The 17,704-nt window shown below is 37.8% G+C and overlaps 1 protein-coding gene across 1 annotated transcript; it reads left to right on the forward strand.

The window, feature by feature from the left end:
* LOC109826411 lies at window positions 16,830-17,498 on the forward strand. Its single transcript, XM_020393444.1, has 3 exons — window positions 16,830-17,245; window positions 17,281-17,299; window positions 17,379-17,498. Exons 1-3 carry the CDS (start codon window positions 16,830-16,832, stop codon window positions 17,496-17,498), a joined length of 555 nt encoding a protein of 184 aa, XP_020249033.1.

Consider the following 17,704-nt stretch of genomic DNA (forward strand, 5'->3'; position numbering starts at 1 on the left):
ATCAAAGATCAATTAAGTACCTCTTTCCTTGCGGAGCGCTTTACGCAACCCCTAAACCTTGCCTTAGACACCAACTAATCTGAGAAAACTTAAACCGGTTCACTTAAGGATTTCTTGTTCCTTATTGAGCTCGAATCCTTAGGGGCCAACGTCTAATGAGTTTTATTAGGCTTGGGTGGTGTAGTGAGGAATTAGTGATTTTTGGGCTAAGGAAAGGGTGATGAAATCCCTCACCTTATCTTGATTATGGGGTTTTGCCCTTAAAAATATTTTTAAGTGTGTGTCAAATCAAGATGCTCAAATCACTTGGTGAATTCCTACACTATATGAAATGCAACCCTATGAATTAAAAGCAACTAAAAAGGATGGAAAAGAAAAATCTTTTTTTTTAATTAGGGTTAACAATCAAACAAATGAGAAGGGGGGATTTGTTTGAATTTATTATCTTGTTAGTAAATGTCAAAGTGGAGGATGAATTTTATTATGGTCAACAAAAAATAAAATCTCTTCTTCTTTTTTAAGTCCTAATTGTCTCTAATTGTGAAGAAGTAGCTAAAGGGTGGAATTAAAAACTAGAAAGAGGACTTACCTGAAAGCAAATCTTCAAATCCTAGCTCTCCAATCCGCGATCTTCAAGCTCCAAGCGTTTCCTTCACAAAAAACACACAAGTTAAAGAACCAAAATAATTAAAACCTACTTAAGCACCTTCCCCGGCAACGGCGCCAAAAACTTGATGCGGCATAAACATGTACCAAAAAGGTTGCAAGTGCACAACCGTGTCAAGTTATAGTATTTAAGATATCGATCCCACGAGGAAGGTGTTTTGTAGGAGAAAATATAAAATCGGTTCTTATGTTGTGTGCGTGACTTTCAAAATAAAATCAAGAGCTGTGGCAAAGTTGGCCCAATTGAGAATTGATTTTCAAAATCAAAGTTTGCAGCCCAATTGATTCTCCATTTTAATCAGCAGGTCCGGTCATGGTCCAATGACATATGAACATCCAAAGCAACCGGTCCAAAGAAATCAATTCTGCAGCAATCAAGTCCTTGAGAAAAAAAATGCAAATCATCTCAGCAGCAGGTCCAGTCCTTGGATTTTCTCTATTAAATTGATTTTTAACTCAGCTAAGTCCGGCCCAATTGATGGAAATCAGCAGCTCAATCCATTGGCCCATTGATGTTAAAAGCAACCAAAGCAATTTAATTGATTTCAAAATGAAAATATGGCCCATTCAAAATCCTTGTTGTTTGCAGCCGGCCCATTGTTGTTTTCTTGTGATTTAAAGCTGCAGCATAAGTCTCCAAGTCCGGTTCTCTTCATGAAGTTTCCATTTGTGTAGTCATTTTTTTGATGGGCTGTGCATTAATGTGATGGAGGATTTTTGGCCTTGCTTCATAATTCATTTGTGCTTTTTGGGCTTTAAAAATGCTACAACATAGAGAAGAGAGATTTTTGAGGGGTTTTTACATTTAATAATATTTATTTATATTTTCATTCATTTATGTGCAAACTAATCTAACAACAATTATTAATGGTATATTTATTCATGTAAAATAGATAATGATGGTATAAAATTGTAATAAAATATGATTATCACTCATCTCATTAAAAATCATCAATACTCATAGAAAAACCAACACTGTACCCTCGACGACGACGTCGTTCTGAAAACAACGGCTTTTGAATCATTACAATCAGACAACCGAGCTATCCAGAATCTAAAATTTTCTCTCTTTCCCCTCTTTTCTTCTCTTGGGTTACTATTCACGGTTTATTGTAGCACAAAAAATTACAGGTTTCTCATGAATAGAATTCCTTTATAAATGAATTTTATTTTTAGGTCCTCCAAACCTATTCCTATTATAACTAGATCCTCCAAATCCTCTTCTAAATAGAATTTTAATTCATGTGGGCTTTATCTTGGGCTGAACCTATAACAAAAAATCCTATTTTGAACATTGTATTTCCAAGATGCATCTTCTCCCTAATTTCCATGCATTTCATAAAGATTTTTTTCCAATCGAACAGGCCTAAAGAGAATAGTTTGATCGTTGAACATCTATGCAATCTTACTTACATAATAGTTAAAGTAGTGTTATTTTTAAAATTTCAAACGGATCTTTTACTACTACTAGTATAATTCACACGCTTTGCATGTAAACATATTTGTTTTATGTTTTAAATTTTTGTAATTGCCTAGAAAATGGGTAACATTTAAAATATTGTGTTAATAAATTAACTTATATAATGAAATTTGTGAAAAAAATTATATGAATATTTATTATAATTTAATAATAAATTTTAAAATAATTATCACATCAAATAAATAAATAATATTATAATATATATTTAGGGTAGTGATAACTACACTACTTCTATGCTACAAGAGATATATGAGGTTTTAAATTTTTTAGCTTTTCAAGATTGATGACTCATTAAGGTAGCCCATATTTTTCTTTGTTATGGTCTGAGAATAGTGTAGAACAGTGCAGATAGTTATTCCTATTATAATGGTTATAATAGTATAACCATTTTTAAATTATTTTCCTATTGTAGGATAATTAGCTTAAATTATTTTCCTATTTTATAATTATTCTTATTTATAATAATTATACACGGGTATAGTTACAACGCATATACATAGGGCGTAACTAGCTTAATTACAAACACCTCTCTCTGTGCCTGGATGACCAAGATCGATGAGGATTGATGGTATGAATATCATGTGAGGAACATATCACATTTGTATCCCTTAAAAATTTTATTTACTTTTATTACCTTAATCTTAAGATTTATGTTAATTTAGAGTTTTTTATGTTTACCTCCCAAATCTGATTTATTTTTCTTAATTATATGTTTTCCCATTCATGTATTACGTAATGTAGGCTGTCTAAAAATTATTACAGATAGCTGATCCTTGCAAAGCACTGATGATAAAAGTTACAATCTGACGATTTTAACATTAACCAATGAGAGTTACAAATTGACGACTCTCACCACAACAAACGAAAGTTACAATATGACGACTTTCGTGACAACAAATAAAAATTATAATCTAATGACTTTCACAACAACAAATAAGAGTTACAAATTGATGACTCTCACATTTTAAAGAGCCAAATGTAAGGATTACAAAATGATGATCCTTGCAATACTCAAAGAAAGAGATTATAATTGACGGTCTCTTCAAAGCAAAATGTGAGGGTCATCCCCGCATTTAAGCTCTAAAATGTGAGGGTCACCCCCGCGTTTCAGCTCTAAAACGCGAGGGTCATCCCCGCATTTTAACTCCAAAACGCGAGGCTCACCTCCGCGTTTTAAACTCCAAACGCGAGACTCATCTCCACGTTCTAAACTTCAAACGCGAGGCTCACCTCCACATTTCACAGAGCTGAACGCGAGGCTTGCTCCAGAACGTGAACCTTGCGTTGGCCGTTTCAAACACGATTTGAACAGTTTCAAAATCGATTTCCGCATAATGGGACCATTAAGCCCCCATTATGGACGAATTAAAGGGTCAGTTACACTCCTAAAAGCCTATAATTAGCTGAGAATTCAGCTGAAGAGGGATCCTCTTTTGGATCATCTTTGATTGGCTTTTGTTGAATCTTTTGAGTGTGAAAACGGTGAAGGAATTGTGAAAAATGTGAAGAATAACCCAAAACAGACTCCATCACACCCTGGTGTGGTGTCTGCCATGGGTGTGGTAAAATCTGTCCTGCACCACACCCTCTGCCACACCCATGGTGCAGGGTGTGGCAGACTCGTTTTTAGAATCCTCCTTTGTATGGGAATCCTCCTTTGTTTGGGATTGTGTTTTATTATAAATAGGACCACGTTTTTTAGGGTTTCTTAAGGAGAGAAAAGGAGAGAATTAGCATTGTTTTGAGCACTTTGAGAGGGAGATATTGTGAGGGAGTTGAGAGCTTTGGTTAGTGTTATATTTGAGTGATTTTGTGAGTTGTAACCCGTTGTATTTCTCCTCCATATAGTGAAATCTCCCCATCCTCTCCCCGTGGACGTAGGCAATTGTCGAACCACGTATATCTCTGTGTTTAGTTTGATTTGTCGTAATTGGCTTGGTTTGTGCAAGTGTGTGGCTTTCTTCTTCCGTGATCTCAAGTTCGTTGTGTGTGCGTGCAACGCTTCCGCATAGGCGCGCGACATTGAGAGCTTTTGGCTTTCGAACCATCTTTAGTTGAGGAACTCTAAAATAGGATGTTTAGCTTATTTCAAATTAAGGATCAAATCACCTTTCTGAAATCAACTCTTTCGCAGAGTTCTTAAACTCATTTTAGAGTTCTAAACTTGCCTTGGAAGTTCTTTCCGACGTGAAGTCAAGAGGAATAGACCAACGTTCCACTAAACAAGGTGCTCGGATCGTCAATGGGATACAAGATTCAAGCTCACATTACCACCAAGAAGAACCCAGTTTTAAAAAAAGGGAATGATCTTCGTTGATTCCTTCTCTCTTTTGTAAATCGAGGAACCGATAAGAAAAGTTATAACTTCTTTTTCTAAGTCAGTTAGAGAGAGATTACAAAAAGAGATTGTATTTATTCTTTTCTTAAGCCAGTTAAGGAGATTAATAAAAGTTTATTTCTTAGTTTTCTTTCGATTTTTTCTACAAACACGTATGCAACATTAAGGTTGGACGTCCTCTTTTGTTGCAGCTAATGAAAATAAGAAAATGGAGAACTTTTCAAAATAGATCATTTTACAAAACCAATTATCATCGTAAACCCACTACCTAAATATTTATCAATTTCGAACTAGTTTCAACCATGTCAACTGAAACTAGGTCAATTCAAAAAAAAAAATCATTCACAAACACTACGAGATTGCCAATCCATAGAGTTTAATTACTTAATTAAACTCCATCAGATTGCTAATCCCAAGAAGATTAGCTCAAGTAGACTTTGTTTTGATATATTAGTCGATGCAATTATCTATTAAACAACACGAGATTAGTAAGTCATTGTAGATTAAAGTATATTGGATCCCCAACCATGCATACTTTGTTAAATTACATTTCAAAATTGACTTATTTTCAGCTAACATGGCTGAAACCAGATCTAAAACGATAAATGTTTTTGATAGTGGGTTGAAAGTCATAAGTGATTTTGTGAAACGGTCTATTTTAAAAATTTCTTTATTTTCTTAGTTTCATGAGTAGCAACGAAAGAGGACGTCCAACCTTAAAGCTGAGTAAGACATGAAAGGAAAAAACATATATTCAAGAAAAATAAATCAGATTTGGGAGGTAAACTAAGTAAACTAAATGAACTAAATTACCATTAAGAACTTCATTTTAATTATTTCAGGAGATAAAGAACACATGAAGGATGCAAGTAAGACATGAAAGGAAATAAATTATTTTAAATAAAAGGAAATAAATTATTTTAAAAGGAAATAAAATTTAAAGTGAACAAAATATGAATGCAAGCAAATATTGTGAGGTTAATAAGAGGAAATGAATTATTTTAAATAATAGATACAAATATGATATGTTCTATGCATGATATTAATGACAATCAATCTTCACCAGTCTAGATAATCTAATGGTGAAGAAGGTGTGCATAACTAGGCTAGTTACACTCATTGTATATTGTAACCGAACCTCTTACACATAGTATAAGTATAATACTATTAACAACTATAAGACAATATATGTTAAATCTTTAGTAAAATAGTATATTTAGTTTTGATAAAGGAAATAGAACAAGGTTTTATTAGTATTCAACAACCCTAACCAATTATATAATTACAATTATTAGTGAGGAATGATAGCAGAAATTCCAACAGTCCTTTAGCGCGACTCGTGTTTATAGCCTTTTCCCATTGGATTTAGGTTACATGCAAGCAAATGTACTATTCACCTACAGCTAGCCAGACTATTCCAATACTTTGGTACTCTGATAGTAGGTTTTTTTTTTCTTGGCGCCTGAAGTTAAATCTGGAATAAAACAGATATAAAACAACGGAAGTTGAAAGGAAACCGAAGTGTTGTATTTTAAAACTTTTCCAAGTTAGCTGCTGTGCGATTGTGAAACGCTGTACTTAAAGCAATATTTGGTTTACTCTGGTGCAAGGATCCCAAGGTCAAACTGTTTCCAGGAACATCAGTACATTACAATGGTGTGCACCAACCAAGTACTGTCAATATCTCCTTGATCTATAAGACCTTTCGGTTAATGCAACAATGTCAAGATCTCCTCGATCTATAAGACCTTTTGGTCAAGACAATGATCTCCTCGATCTGTTAAAACCTTTCGGTTCAGGTCTATGTTCCTGCGAGCACAGGCTAAAGCTTGCACGCTTTTAAACTCTGCAGCAGCAATACAACAACTTAAAAGATTCAAATTGTTCAAGTTTTTCAACACTTCAGTGTGTTTGCATACACCCAAGAACTGCCCCAAAAGGGCACTATTTATAGGCATTTAAGGCCAGCTCAAGGGTCATCTACAATCAATATGATTGTTATAAATCATAATGACAATTATGATTGTAACAGCAAATGACTTAATTGCTGTAACTGCTGCATGCAGTAACGCCTGAACGCAAGGCTAGTGAGGGTCGCGTTGGTCGCGTCGCGCCTTGCGAACGCGAGGCTCACCCCCTAGCGCGAACGCGAGGATTGCGACTCCGTGTGAAGTGCAAAGTGCGCCTTACAAAGCGACCCTTAGCGTCTCAGCCAAATTAGTCCCGGTCCATTGGCCTATGGTCCACGACTCACGAGCCCACGAGCCCACGACCCACAGCCCACTAATACTTATGAGAGATTAATTGATTTATTTAAGACAAAATAATTCTCGGTTTGCCTACGACAAGTCTCGAAGTGAGGACCTTTTGAAACATCAAAACTTTTACTTTCCACTACGCTACTAAGTGTGAGTGGGGGAGGGGGGGCACTTTCCGCGTGAGGTGTTCTCTTGAACACCCAAAGACCCCGCGTGCACCCAAAGACCCGCGTGAGGTGTTCTCGTGAACACCCAAACAAACGAATTACCAGGCCCACCCGACTGCTATTAATACCCTAGACGCCTAGGGTTTTGGACTGAGCAAGGCAGTTTTGTTTTGATTCTCTTTTGCGGCTGAGGCAGAAGAAAAGTGAGGGCGTGCGGAGATTGTCGGCTGGGGATTTCTTCTCGGCATACAAGAGCGCAGGAGATTTGTTTTGGTGCAGTCCTTTTGTGCATCTCCTTTTGTAGAGAGATATTGTGAGGGATTTGAGAGTTTGTTTGAGGGTTTAGATTGAGAGTAATTGTAAACCCTAGTTGTATTCTCTCCCTCTATTAGTAGATCTCCCCCCTCCTTGCCCCGTGGACGTAGACAATTTACCGAACCACGTAAAAATTGATTGTACTGTTTTTGTATGATTTGTAATAGCTTTTAGGATCCCTCGACAGGTCAGTCCTAGAACTGATGAGAGGAAGAGCCGATATCTCACTTGGTTGAGATATCCGCTTCAGATTCTTGTCTTCTTGGTGAGACGGGAATTCTTATTGCGATCTGACTCTCTTGTTGTGCTGCCGAAGTGCTGCCGAAATTTCCGCTGCGCGCAACAAGTGGTATCAGAGCCCAGATTTTAGATCTAGGGTTTTTTGGTGGAGGAAGATTCTTGTGTGAGGCTTAGTTCTTGGAGTTCTCGGCTTCGGTGGAGATAGCATTAGGAGTTGCCGTTGGAGATTTCGCTTTCCTCGTGTGGTTAGGAAATCTATTTGGAACCCAATCTAGGGTTCAGTTGGGTAGTTCCTAATTTCTATCAAATTTGTTCTTTCTCTATAATTTGGAGTTAGTTCGCAATGGGAGAAGAAGGTGAAAGCAGCAAATCGATGGCGAGTACAATACAAGTTGGTTTTCAGAACACTAAGATTAGTGTGGTGAAATATGACGGCAAAATCAACTTTGGTTTGTAGATGAGCGACGTACAGGATGCGCTCAATGTTCAGAATTTGGAAGAGACCATCATGGTCCACGAAAGACCACCTAAATATGAAGAGGCGGTATGGGAGAAGATGAATAGGAACGCTTGTGGGGTGATCATGTCATGTTTGGAACAGGAACTGAAATATGATGTGATTGGGGGTGACGTCTGTAATGAAGATGTGGGAAATTCTCAACAACAAGTATCTCACGAAGAGTGTTGAGAACAGGTTATACTTGCTGCGAAGACTCTTCAGATTTCAGATGTCCAGAGGCACCTCGCTAGCGGCTCATGTGAACAACTACACTAAGTTGTTGTCGGACTTGGCGAATGTTGATGAGAAGATATCGGATGAGTACAAGGCGATTATTTTGTTGGGCTCCTTACCGGATGAGGAGTATGATACCTTCGTGCTCACTTTGTTGAACGGGAGATCTTCTATCAGCTATAGTGAAGTGACTAACGCTTTGACAAATTACGATTTGAGGAGGAAGGATAAGGAGACTTCCCGCGCTAGTACTTTTCAGGCGAGTTTGTCGACGAGAGGTAGAAGCCCATATCCGAAAGGTGGTAATAGAGGAAGGTCAAAGTCAAGAAGCCGCCACCAATTAGCAAAGAACCAATGTGCATTCTGCAAGGAGCAGGGACATTGGAAGAGAGATTGCCCGAAGCTCAAGGAGAAGGAGAATGGCAAGAAAAAGGGCCCGAAGGCCAATGAGGTGGTTCCGAGCAACAAGTTTGATCATTGTCGAAACTTGTTGCACATTCGTGATTGTTGAGGCCGTTGGCGGCCATTTGGGTGAACTACGTTCGGCTTGATTCCTTGGGCAAGAGGATCCGTAGGCAGTCTTTCAGATGCAGCCGGTTTGGATTAGTTGATTTTGTGAGATTGTTTGGACTCTCGTTCGGGTTCTTGACTTGTTGTGGATTGAGTTCGTACTGGACACAACAAGTGGGATATTTGATTGCTTTGGTGTCGGCTCAGTTTTGAAAAAACTTCACCGAGGTGGAGAATTGTGAGTGGGGGGGGGTCTCCTTAGTCTAATACGTCGCGGGCTTGTTCACGTTCCGATTCCCTGGTATTTTGGGAAGCGGGGCGTGACAGGTTTTTTTGGTGGCCCATGCAGGTCACGGTCCCGATTTCACACTAGTAAGAATATAGTAGACAATTTAGATACATATCATATTTCATCCGTGAGACTATCCTTGAGCCATTATCCTATTTTCTTGATAGATTTCCTTTCGTCCCTATCTTATCACTCTTTGACTCCTGAGCTTCCCACTATTCTTGTTTCCTGTCTCCTCTGCTTATGGATATCATTCCATATCTCTGTCCTTGGATTTTATTTTAATTCCGAGGACGGAATTTGTTTTAAGGGGGGTAGGATGTAACAACCGTAATTTTTCGATACGTATTTAAACAATTTTTTAGTATTTAAAATGTTATATTATATTTTATTAATATTTTTCCTAATTTCTAGAATTTTCTGAGTTTTCAAAATAAATAAATAATAAAATATATAGTCTTGTATTTATTAATTCTGCTAAATATTAATTTATGGTTTAATGATTTTATATATATAATCTTTTGGTAGTATTATTAGTGACCTTGTTATTATTAATGTAAACCTGAGCTTAGTATATTAGTACATATGTAAATATATAAATATTTAGCTGTTAATTATTTATTAATGTTATTATATGGTTAATTATTATTATAATATTATGAATAAATAAATAAATAAATATATTCCCATAATCTTTTTCCTCTTAATTTTATCTCATTTGAATTCTTTCCATAACTCCTCCCCAATCAATCCCCTAATCACTCTCCAGCTTTTTGATTTCCTTCCTAAACCAACCCTCCAATCACGTGCACAATCTCTCTCTCTCTCTCTCTCTCTCCTCTTATTTCCATCACAGCCGTACCTTAATTTCCTCCCATTTGAATTCCTTCCAAATTCTTTTCTCAATCAGCCTTAATCACTTCCCAATCACCCCCTTAATCATGTTTATTTTATACCATTTCTCTTCTCAATCACGTGCATTTATCTCTCCTTCCATTTTCTCTCATTTTCAAATTTCAAAACCAATCAATCAAATATTTGATACTTACATTATCTCTCCCGTACTCTATCTATTTCTCTCTCCAATCTATTTTCAAATCTTCTCTCTCTCCATTAAATCCCTCAACTCCAGCTCATTTCTCTATAATTTTCCTCTTCAATTCAAAACCGTACCCTCTCTCTCTCTCTCTCCATCAGTTCACCTCACCCCAAGAAAACCCTCTTCTTCTTCTTCTTCCTCCCAGCACCGAACCCGACCACCCAAACCACCGCCGTTCACCGTCTCCTTCGACCCAGGCCACCGCCGACCTCCGTCGCCGCTCCTCTAGCTCCGACAAGAGCCCCGCGGTCACCCACCCGAGCGCCCCCTCTCCGACCAGCCGTCGACCCACACCAGCACCCGCAGCCGCCGCCTCGTCGTGCCCCGCTCAACCGCCGGACGCCGCCCTCCCCTTCACTTCGCCGCCCGCACCACCTCGCCCCCAGCTCCGCCTGACCAAGCTCCGACGACGCGCCCGCTCGACCTCCGGCCATCCTTCAGCCACCAGATCCGCCGAGAACCACCGCCCCACGTCGTCGTTCAGCCGTGTGACCACGCCGTCTCCGCCTCGCAGTCGACTCGTCGTAAGCAAGATCCCTTCTCTCGATTGTGTTCTTCATTAAATTTGTAGATCTATACTCGTCGTAGGCAAGATCCCGCATCACCTCATTACCATTACAATTTCTATATATGTTATTTGTTATATATGTTGTTTAGATTATGATATTATTCGTGGGATGATGATGAATGTTGTTAAGTATTATTATGGTAGATTACTTGTGAAATGATGAATATAAAATGACAAGCTTGCATTTTGAAAGCTAGATTAATTTTAAGAGTTGTTATCAAAAAAAAAAGAAAATTAGAATAATTAAAAAGAAAAGATAAAACAGTTACTGTTCATATGAAATATATATAATAATAATAATATATTTAAAAGGTTATTTTTTGAATAATTTATGAGAATAAATTAAAAGGATTTATTTTGGAATTAATAAATTTATGAGCATGATGATTGGAAATTTCGATATTTCATGTATATTTAATTGATAGATGTAGTTTCATCTTGTATTGTTATTAGTAGTTGTTCACGATTCTTGTTCATGATCCACGACACTGTTAATTAGTATTTATTGCATTTATCATTCTTTATTATAATTGAGAATCGTTAGGAGTTTACGACTATAGTGACCTGTGTGTTATGGATGATACCCAGAGACTTGTGTGTTGATGACTTAGAAAACAAGAAGAGTTGGGATGGGTTAGTTTGTTAAGCCAGTGAACTGATACGCACTGGGTTAGTTTGTTAAGCCAGTGAACCGATACGCACTGGGTTAGTTTGTTAAGCCAGTGAACCGATACGCACTGGGTTAGTTTGTTAAGCCAGTGAACCGATACGCACTGGGTTAGTTTGTTAGACCAGTGAACCGATACGCACTGGGTTAGTTTGTTAAGCCAGTGAACCGATACGCACTGGGTTAGTCTGTTGGGCCAGTGAACCGATACGCATTGGGGTTAGACGGTTGGACCAGTGACTTGTTATAGAATGGCTAGTTACATGAATTGTTACTTGGATGAATTTGGATCCTTGTGAGATATAGGCCAGTTATATTTCTTTCCATACCTAGATTAGGATTAATATTTAATTATCTACAATTTGAGACATATGGTATATACATGAGGGTTTCCTTGTTTGGATTATTTCGCTCGACGTACTACGTCTCGAGTTGTAGATTTTTAAGTATTAATTCCATCTATTGTATGATCTTGTTACTTAGATGATTTGTCTGATCGCTATTTGCATGACCTCGTTACCTGATCGATTTTGGATGCTTTATGTCTATCATGTTTTAGTAGTTTTTCATGTTGATTTATGGATTTCAGTTGTACGTTCTTTTGTTGTTTCTGTTATCGTATCGTTTTTCGCATTGGATTTTCGTTCGTTCTATTTTCTTTGTGGGGTCGGGTCTTGCCGTGCGTCATGCACCTGACGTACACCTGTTTTCTCTGGTCCTTTTGTAGAGAGATATTGTGAGGGATTTGAGAGTTTGTTTGAGGGTTTAGTTTGAGAGTGATTGTAAACCTTATTTGTAATCTCTCCCTCTATTAGTAGATCTCCCCCCTTCTTGCCCCGTGGACGTAGGCAATTTGCCGAACCACGTTAAAATTGGTTGTACTGCTTTTGTGTGATTTGTAATAGCTTTTAGGATCCCTCGACAGGTCAGTCCTAGAACTGATGAGAGGAAGAGCCGATATCTCACTTGGTTGAGATATCCGCTTCAGATTCTTGTCTCCTTGGTGAGACGGGAATTCTTATTGCGATCTGACTCTCTTGTTGTGCTGCCGAAGTGCTGCCGAAATTTCCGCTGCGCGCAACACTAAGGATTTCTGAAAAATACCAGTAGTTAGTAAATATATAGTTTGAAAATTTATTTTGAAAAGCCGTTTTGACCAATAAATCCAACATTTTTTTTATAGAAGAATGATAAGTGTACTATAATTTTTTTTACTTTGACACTATCACAAATAAAAGAGTGTCACACTTTCTTATAAATTGTATATAAAATGGCGACTCATTATGACCTCACTCTTTTGTTTATAATAGTGCCAAAGTAATACTTATTATTGTTCTTTTTTATGAATTTTTAATGGTAAATTGCGAAAATGGGCTAGACCATCTATCCACAACGTCAAGTTGTCAACTAATCCTAATCAACACCCCCTTTTAACCCATGAAACTCATTAATAAAGAAAAACTCCTAAAAGAACATGATGCAATCATGATGGATGATGGAGGATAAAATAATTGGGATTAGTAATTTGATAAATGTAGAAAAAATAACACCTGAGATTCAAAAAAAGGGGGAAAAAATCAAATAAGTTAGAGAATGGCGGCAATGGAGTTTAATTTGTGGAGAACTAATTTAAGAGGAGGAAGCCGCATGAATATGACCCCCTTATAGTTGTGACCCACATTAATTGACCCTAGAACTGATCATAATCACAATCATTGACAATAGAACTCTAATTATCGTGGGCGGACCCCATTGCAACATTGTGAGAGTGAAATTTTAGTTACTATTTACATCCTTGACATCGGCGCTCCTGTTGTTTCCGTAGGCTACAAACTATGTAAATCTCATGTGCTGCATTTGATGCATCTTTTCTTCTGTTGCCTTCCAGTGTTTTATCTCTTTTGTTGCCTTCAGTATTCCACCACGTTAGTATCAAGACTGATTTTCACCGACAATAACGACTCATTTAACAAGGCTTATCATCTCGTGGTGGAAAATATTTAATCAAGCAAACGAAGCAGCAGACTCCTTATTTTGGTAAATATTAGCTGGAGATATTCACCATATTATGTGACGTATAATCCCCTTCTCCAACATAAGCTATCTTCAGGTTAAAGCGTGAGGATTTTAAGCAAATTTCTAGCACAAGACAATAAAGACCCAGAGAAGCAATAGGCACATTATTTTTCTCATCAGGATCCAGCACCAACTAACTAGAGTTGTTGGAGTTGGCTCAATTTCCAACAAAATTTATTGCCGCCATTTTCTGCATGCAGATACAACTTTGCATGGTCTTTTCGGGCATGATGCAGTTATTATTTGGCTCGGAACTCTATAAGAAAGTTGTAGAGGTACATGCATAGTTTACTCTAATCTTTGAATCACAGGAACCGGAGCAGTATGGATGGAGTTATGATCAGTCAAAGTGCCCTACCCGAATCTAGACAGATTTGTGTATTCTCAAGCATTTTGGAAGATGAAAAAGTTAATCAAGGCCTATAAAAAGGCATGCTCTCATTGTGGAGAGTAATAAAAAAGGCAATTCAAGGGTAATCTAAGTTTTTCACTTGTTCTCTTAAAAGTATAGAGAGTTAGAGTGAAGGAGAGTCTCTTGTGTTGTAGAGATCTCGAGTGTTGAGTTAATAGACAAAGAGCGTGAGTGAGGGTTGTGTGGAAGTCGGCGTTGTCAGATGTGCCTTGTACCCATTTTGTTGATTCCATATAGTGAAGTATCCTCCGAGCTCTGAGCTCAAACCGTGGTTTTTCATGTTTGAGTTTTCCACGTAAATCATTGTGTTCATTCTTTATGTGATTATTTTTTATCTTTTTGTCATTAAGAACAAGAACCTGAAATGGTGTTGAGAAATTTCGCGGTTTGTCAACACCAACAAGAGTTGCATCTATAATAATCATTCAAAATAGCATTCTGTCTAAAGGGCTTGTTTGGATTGAGGGGAATAAGAGTGAAGGGAAGTTAGAGGAACCATTCACCTTATTTGGAAACATTTTGGAGGTGAAGTTATTCATCCTAGTTCCCCTTGGTTCACCCCCTAATAGTATAAAATTTGTTACCCTCCAAATTGGGGTGTAACCAAGGGGAAGGGAACTCCGGAACTCCCTTCCCTTCCCTTCCATTCTCTCGCCTAGTTTCCCTTAACTTCCCTTAACCCCATTGAAATCCAAACACACCCTAAAGCCAACTGATGTTATTATAATGATATATATGATCCTCGTCCCATCTTTAATCCTTAAATATTGCAGATATGAAGGACGTCCTCCTCCCGGCAGCCTTGGTAAACTCTTGTGGGTGCATGGACATTGGCTTTTAGCTTCTTTTCAACAAGTCTTTGAAGGCGTTTGCCTATTTGGCGTCCGTAGAAGGAGAAATATTCAAAACAGACATAATTATAACTTTATTCACCAAAAGCGATCCATTTCAAACATATCCCCAAAAGACGACCCCGTTTTAACTGGTTCGAAAGATTTATTTCTAATTAGTCGGGGTTGGCAACCCTGACTAATTAAAGAAAATCATTTTTTTTAAAATCGGCTCAGTTTCAGTCCGTACTGTTGACGTGACCAAAACTGGATCGATTTTTGTGAATAAATTTAAAATGAGTTAATTTTAAGGAATAAAATTGTAAATGAGTCTATTTTAAAATTTTCCTCTTCGTAGAACTTTTGAAGAATGAGGTAAATAATCTTCGAGCAGTGGTCAGGGAGATCACAGGCCATGTTGCAGTACTCGTCTTTATCATTCCAATTGGGCTCAGATGTTGACCCGTGTTCATTCATCTGGCGAATCCATAGGCCAATGGAGGTCTTCCCCTTCAAGCTGTAATGGAGTGGATTGGGAAAACTCAGTAATAACTCAATTGTAATATCCAAATTTTCTAAAGTCGAGATTTCGAGTATTTTAGAGGGGTTTTTGTTTGAATAGATACATGAGAGTTCATAACTAAACATTAAAGTGTAATTTAATAACTTCATTTGAGTACTAATAACCTAATTGATTCAACAAATAAGATTCGTATGCACATTCTAAGAGGCTTGATTTTACAATATAGACAATCTTAGACAGCGTCAATATGTGTTAGGACGTGCATGGGAAGATCGATGATGAGAATTTTATAATTTCGCATTGAAAAATGCAACACGCCTGAAATCTGGATTTTTATTAAATATAGTTTTTGATTGCATGCTCGGAATTTGGGGTTGCATTTTGAATAAATGTAGCAAATGTGATCTGGTAAAAAAATTGATCTTATTAAAATTTGTGATTTTAGTCATATATCGTAGAAGAAATTCATGTGTAACATTAAAAAAAAAAGGATTCTGTCCTTTCATACAAGTCTTTTCCAATATCTCTTGCAAGCACACAAAATTTCCAGTATGATCTTTTTTTTTTTTCAGATTCCTTACCCGCAACAAATTCTTTGGAGATGCAATCCCCAAACGGCCTCTACTTGTGGCTTTTCAGAGAAAACATATGTTTTCAAGGACATGTTCAGATCATTTTTAACAATTTTCCATCAGCTGGTCTCCAGTTGGTGCTTGCATACTAAATAAAAGGGAACACTAAATGTACTTTTTATTAACTAAAAGAGAACATTCAAAAAGCTCCTTTGAATAGTAAAGCTGATGTGGACCAATTAGACAGAGCCACGTCATCACCTCAAAAAAATTATGTCCTCACGTCCTTGATAATAAGGGGGTGTTTGGTTGCATTGTTTTTGAGAAATGTTTTCTCAAAAGTACTGACGCATGGCATTTATGTAATTAAGAGTTTTCTATACATTTCTATAAACTGTGTTTGGTTCCAAAAAAATTTACAGAAATGTTTTCTGTAAAGTGCCCAAAAGTATCAAATTTTATGAAAATTGATTTCCTTCTAAAATGGGAGGAAATCTCTTGGAAATCTGACGCATTCATTATTTAAATAATAAAACTCATTAACTCTTTTCTACAAAGTTCTCACTTTTCTATAAAGTTGGTGGTGTTTGGTTACATTTCTATAAATTATAGGAAATGTTGCTATTTTCCCAAAAGTTATTTCTCATTTTCTTGTTTTGAACCAAACAAGCACAATACAAAAAATAAGAAAATTTGTACTTTTTAACTTCTCAAAACTTTTCCTATAATTTTTTTAAGAAATACAAGGAAATCAAATTTGGGATGGAAAACATTTCCTATAATTTATAGAAATGTAACCAAACACCCCCTAAGTCCTTCCAACACGCTACGTGTCTAACTAACCACGCCTCCTCACGTCCTCCACGTTCATTCGCAGGTGTCATGTAACTCCCGCAAACCTCCACTCTATCTCTTCCCTTATGTATCTCTCTCATCACCAATAACCTCTGCCATCACCAATAACCTCTGCAAAAAAGGGAAAAAAAATAAGAAAGCAATGCAGGCTCATCACCAACAACACCCACGTGGTAAGCAGATCAAAAGTCAAAATAATGGGAGGAGCAGAGAAGCGAGCAACTAAAATCAATGGCGAGCTTTGAATCCTTCATCCAAGGTCTCTTCATCGTCATCAACATCTTCTCCATCTTCTTCCTCCAATTTCTCCCCAACCGCTTCATCTCCCTGTACCGCCGCCACCGCCAGCAAAACTCAACCACCATCCAAGGCCGCCGCCACTTCATCGCTGGAGCCCAAACCTTAGCCCAAGCCCGGTCCCAATCCCCTCCCTCCCAAACCCTAATCAAATCCTCCATCTCCTCCGTTGACCTCGCTATTGCCCTCGAACCCCGCGATGCCGCTCCCCACATCTTCAAAGCCCTAGCTCTAAATCTTGAGGGTCACAAGATTCCTGCTCTCAAATCCCTCGATGTTGCCCTTTCTTCTCCTCAATTGAAAACCCTAGGGCCTAAGGAGAAGGCTGATGCTTTGATTAAGAGAGCGGAGTTGAGTTTGGGAAGGCTGATGCTTTGATTAAGAGAGCGGAGTTGAGTTTGGGGGTAGGGAAGAGGAGGAGGAGAGTTGATCAGGCGATTGAGGATTTGACGGAGGCGATGATTGAGTTTGGGGGTAGGGAAGAGGAGGAGGAGAGTTGATCAGGCGATTGAGGATTTGACGGAGGCGATGGAGATTGGGGAGAGGAGTGGGAAGGGATTGGGATTGCTTGGAGAGTGTTATGAGTGGAAGGGGATGATATAGGAGGTCAGGAGAGCATATGAGGAGGTGATCGAGGTTGATGGGTCGATGGATTTGGTGAGAGAGAGGTTGAAGGGGTTGAGGGAAGCAACAAAGGTGGGATATTGATGGAGGTATTTGATGATTTTATGATGTATTATTCTTATTATTATCAGTAGTTTCTATTGTAATGTGCGTTTTAGTTTGGTATGAGGTATGAAATGAATTTT

Source organism: Asparagus officinalis, chromosome 10, assembly GCF_001876935.1.
Source record: "Asparagus officinalis chromosome 10, Aspof.V1, whole genome shotgun sequence".
Classification (NCBI taxonomy): domain Eukaryota; kingdom Viridiplantae; phylum Streptophyta; class Magnoliopsida; order Asparagales; family Asparagaceae; genus Asparagus; species Asparagus officinalis.

What these genes read in the sequence shown, in the direction of transcription:
- LOC109826411 (XM_020393444.1), top strand. Translation starts at nt 16,830, where the DNA reads ATGGCGAGCTTTGAATCCTTCATCCAAGGTCTCTTCATCGTCATCAAC.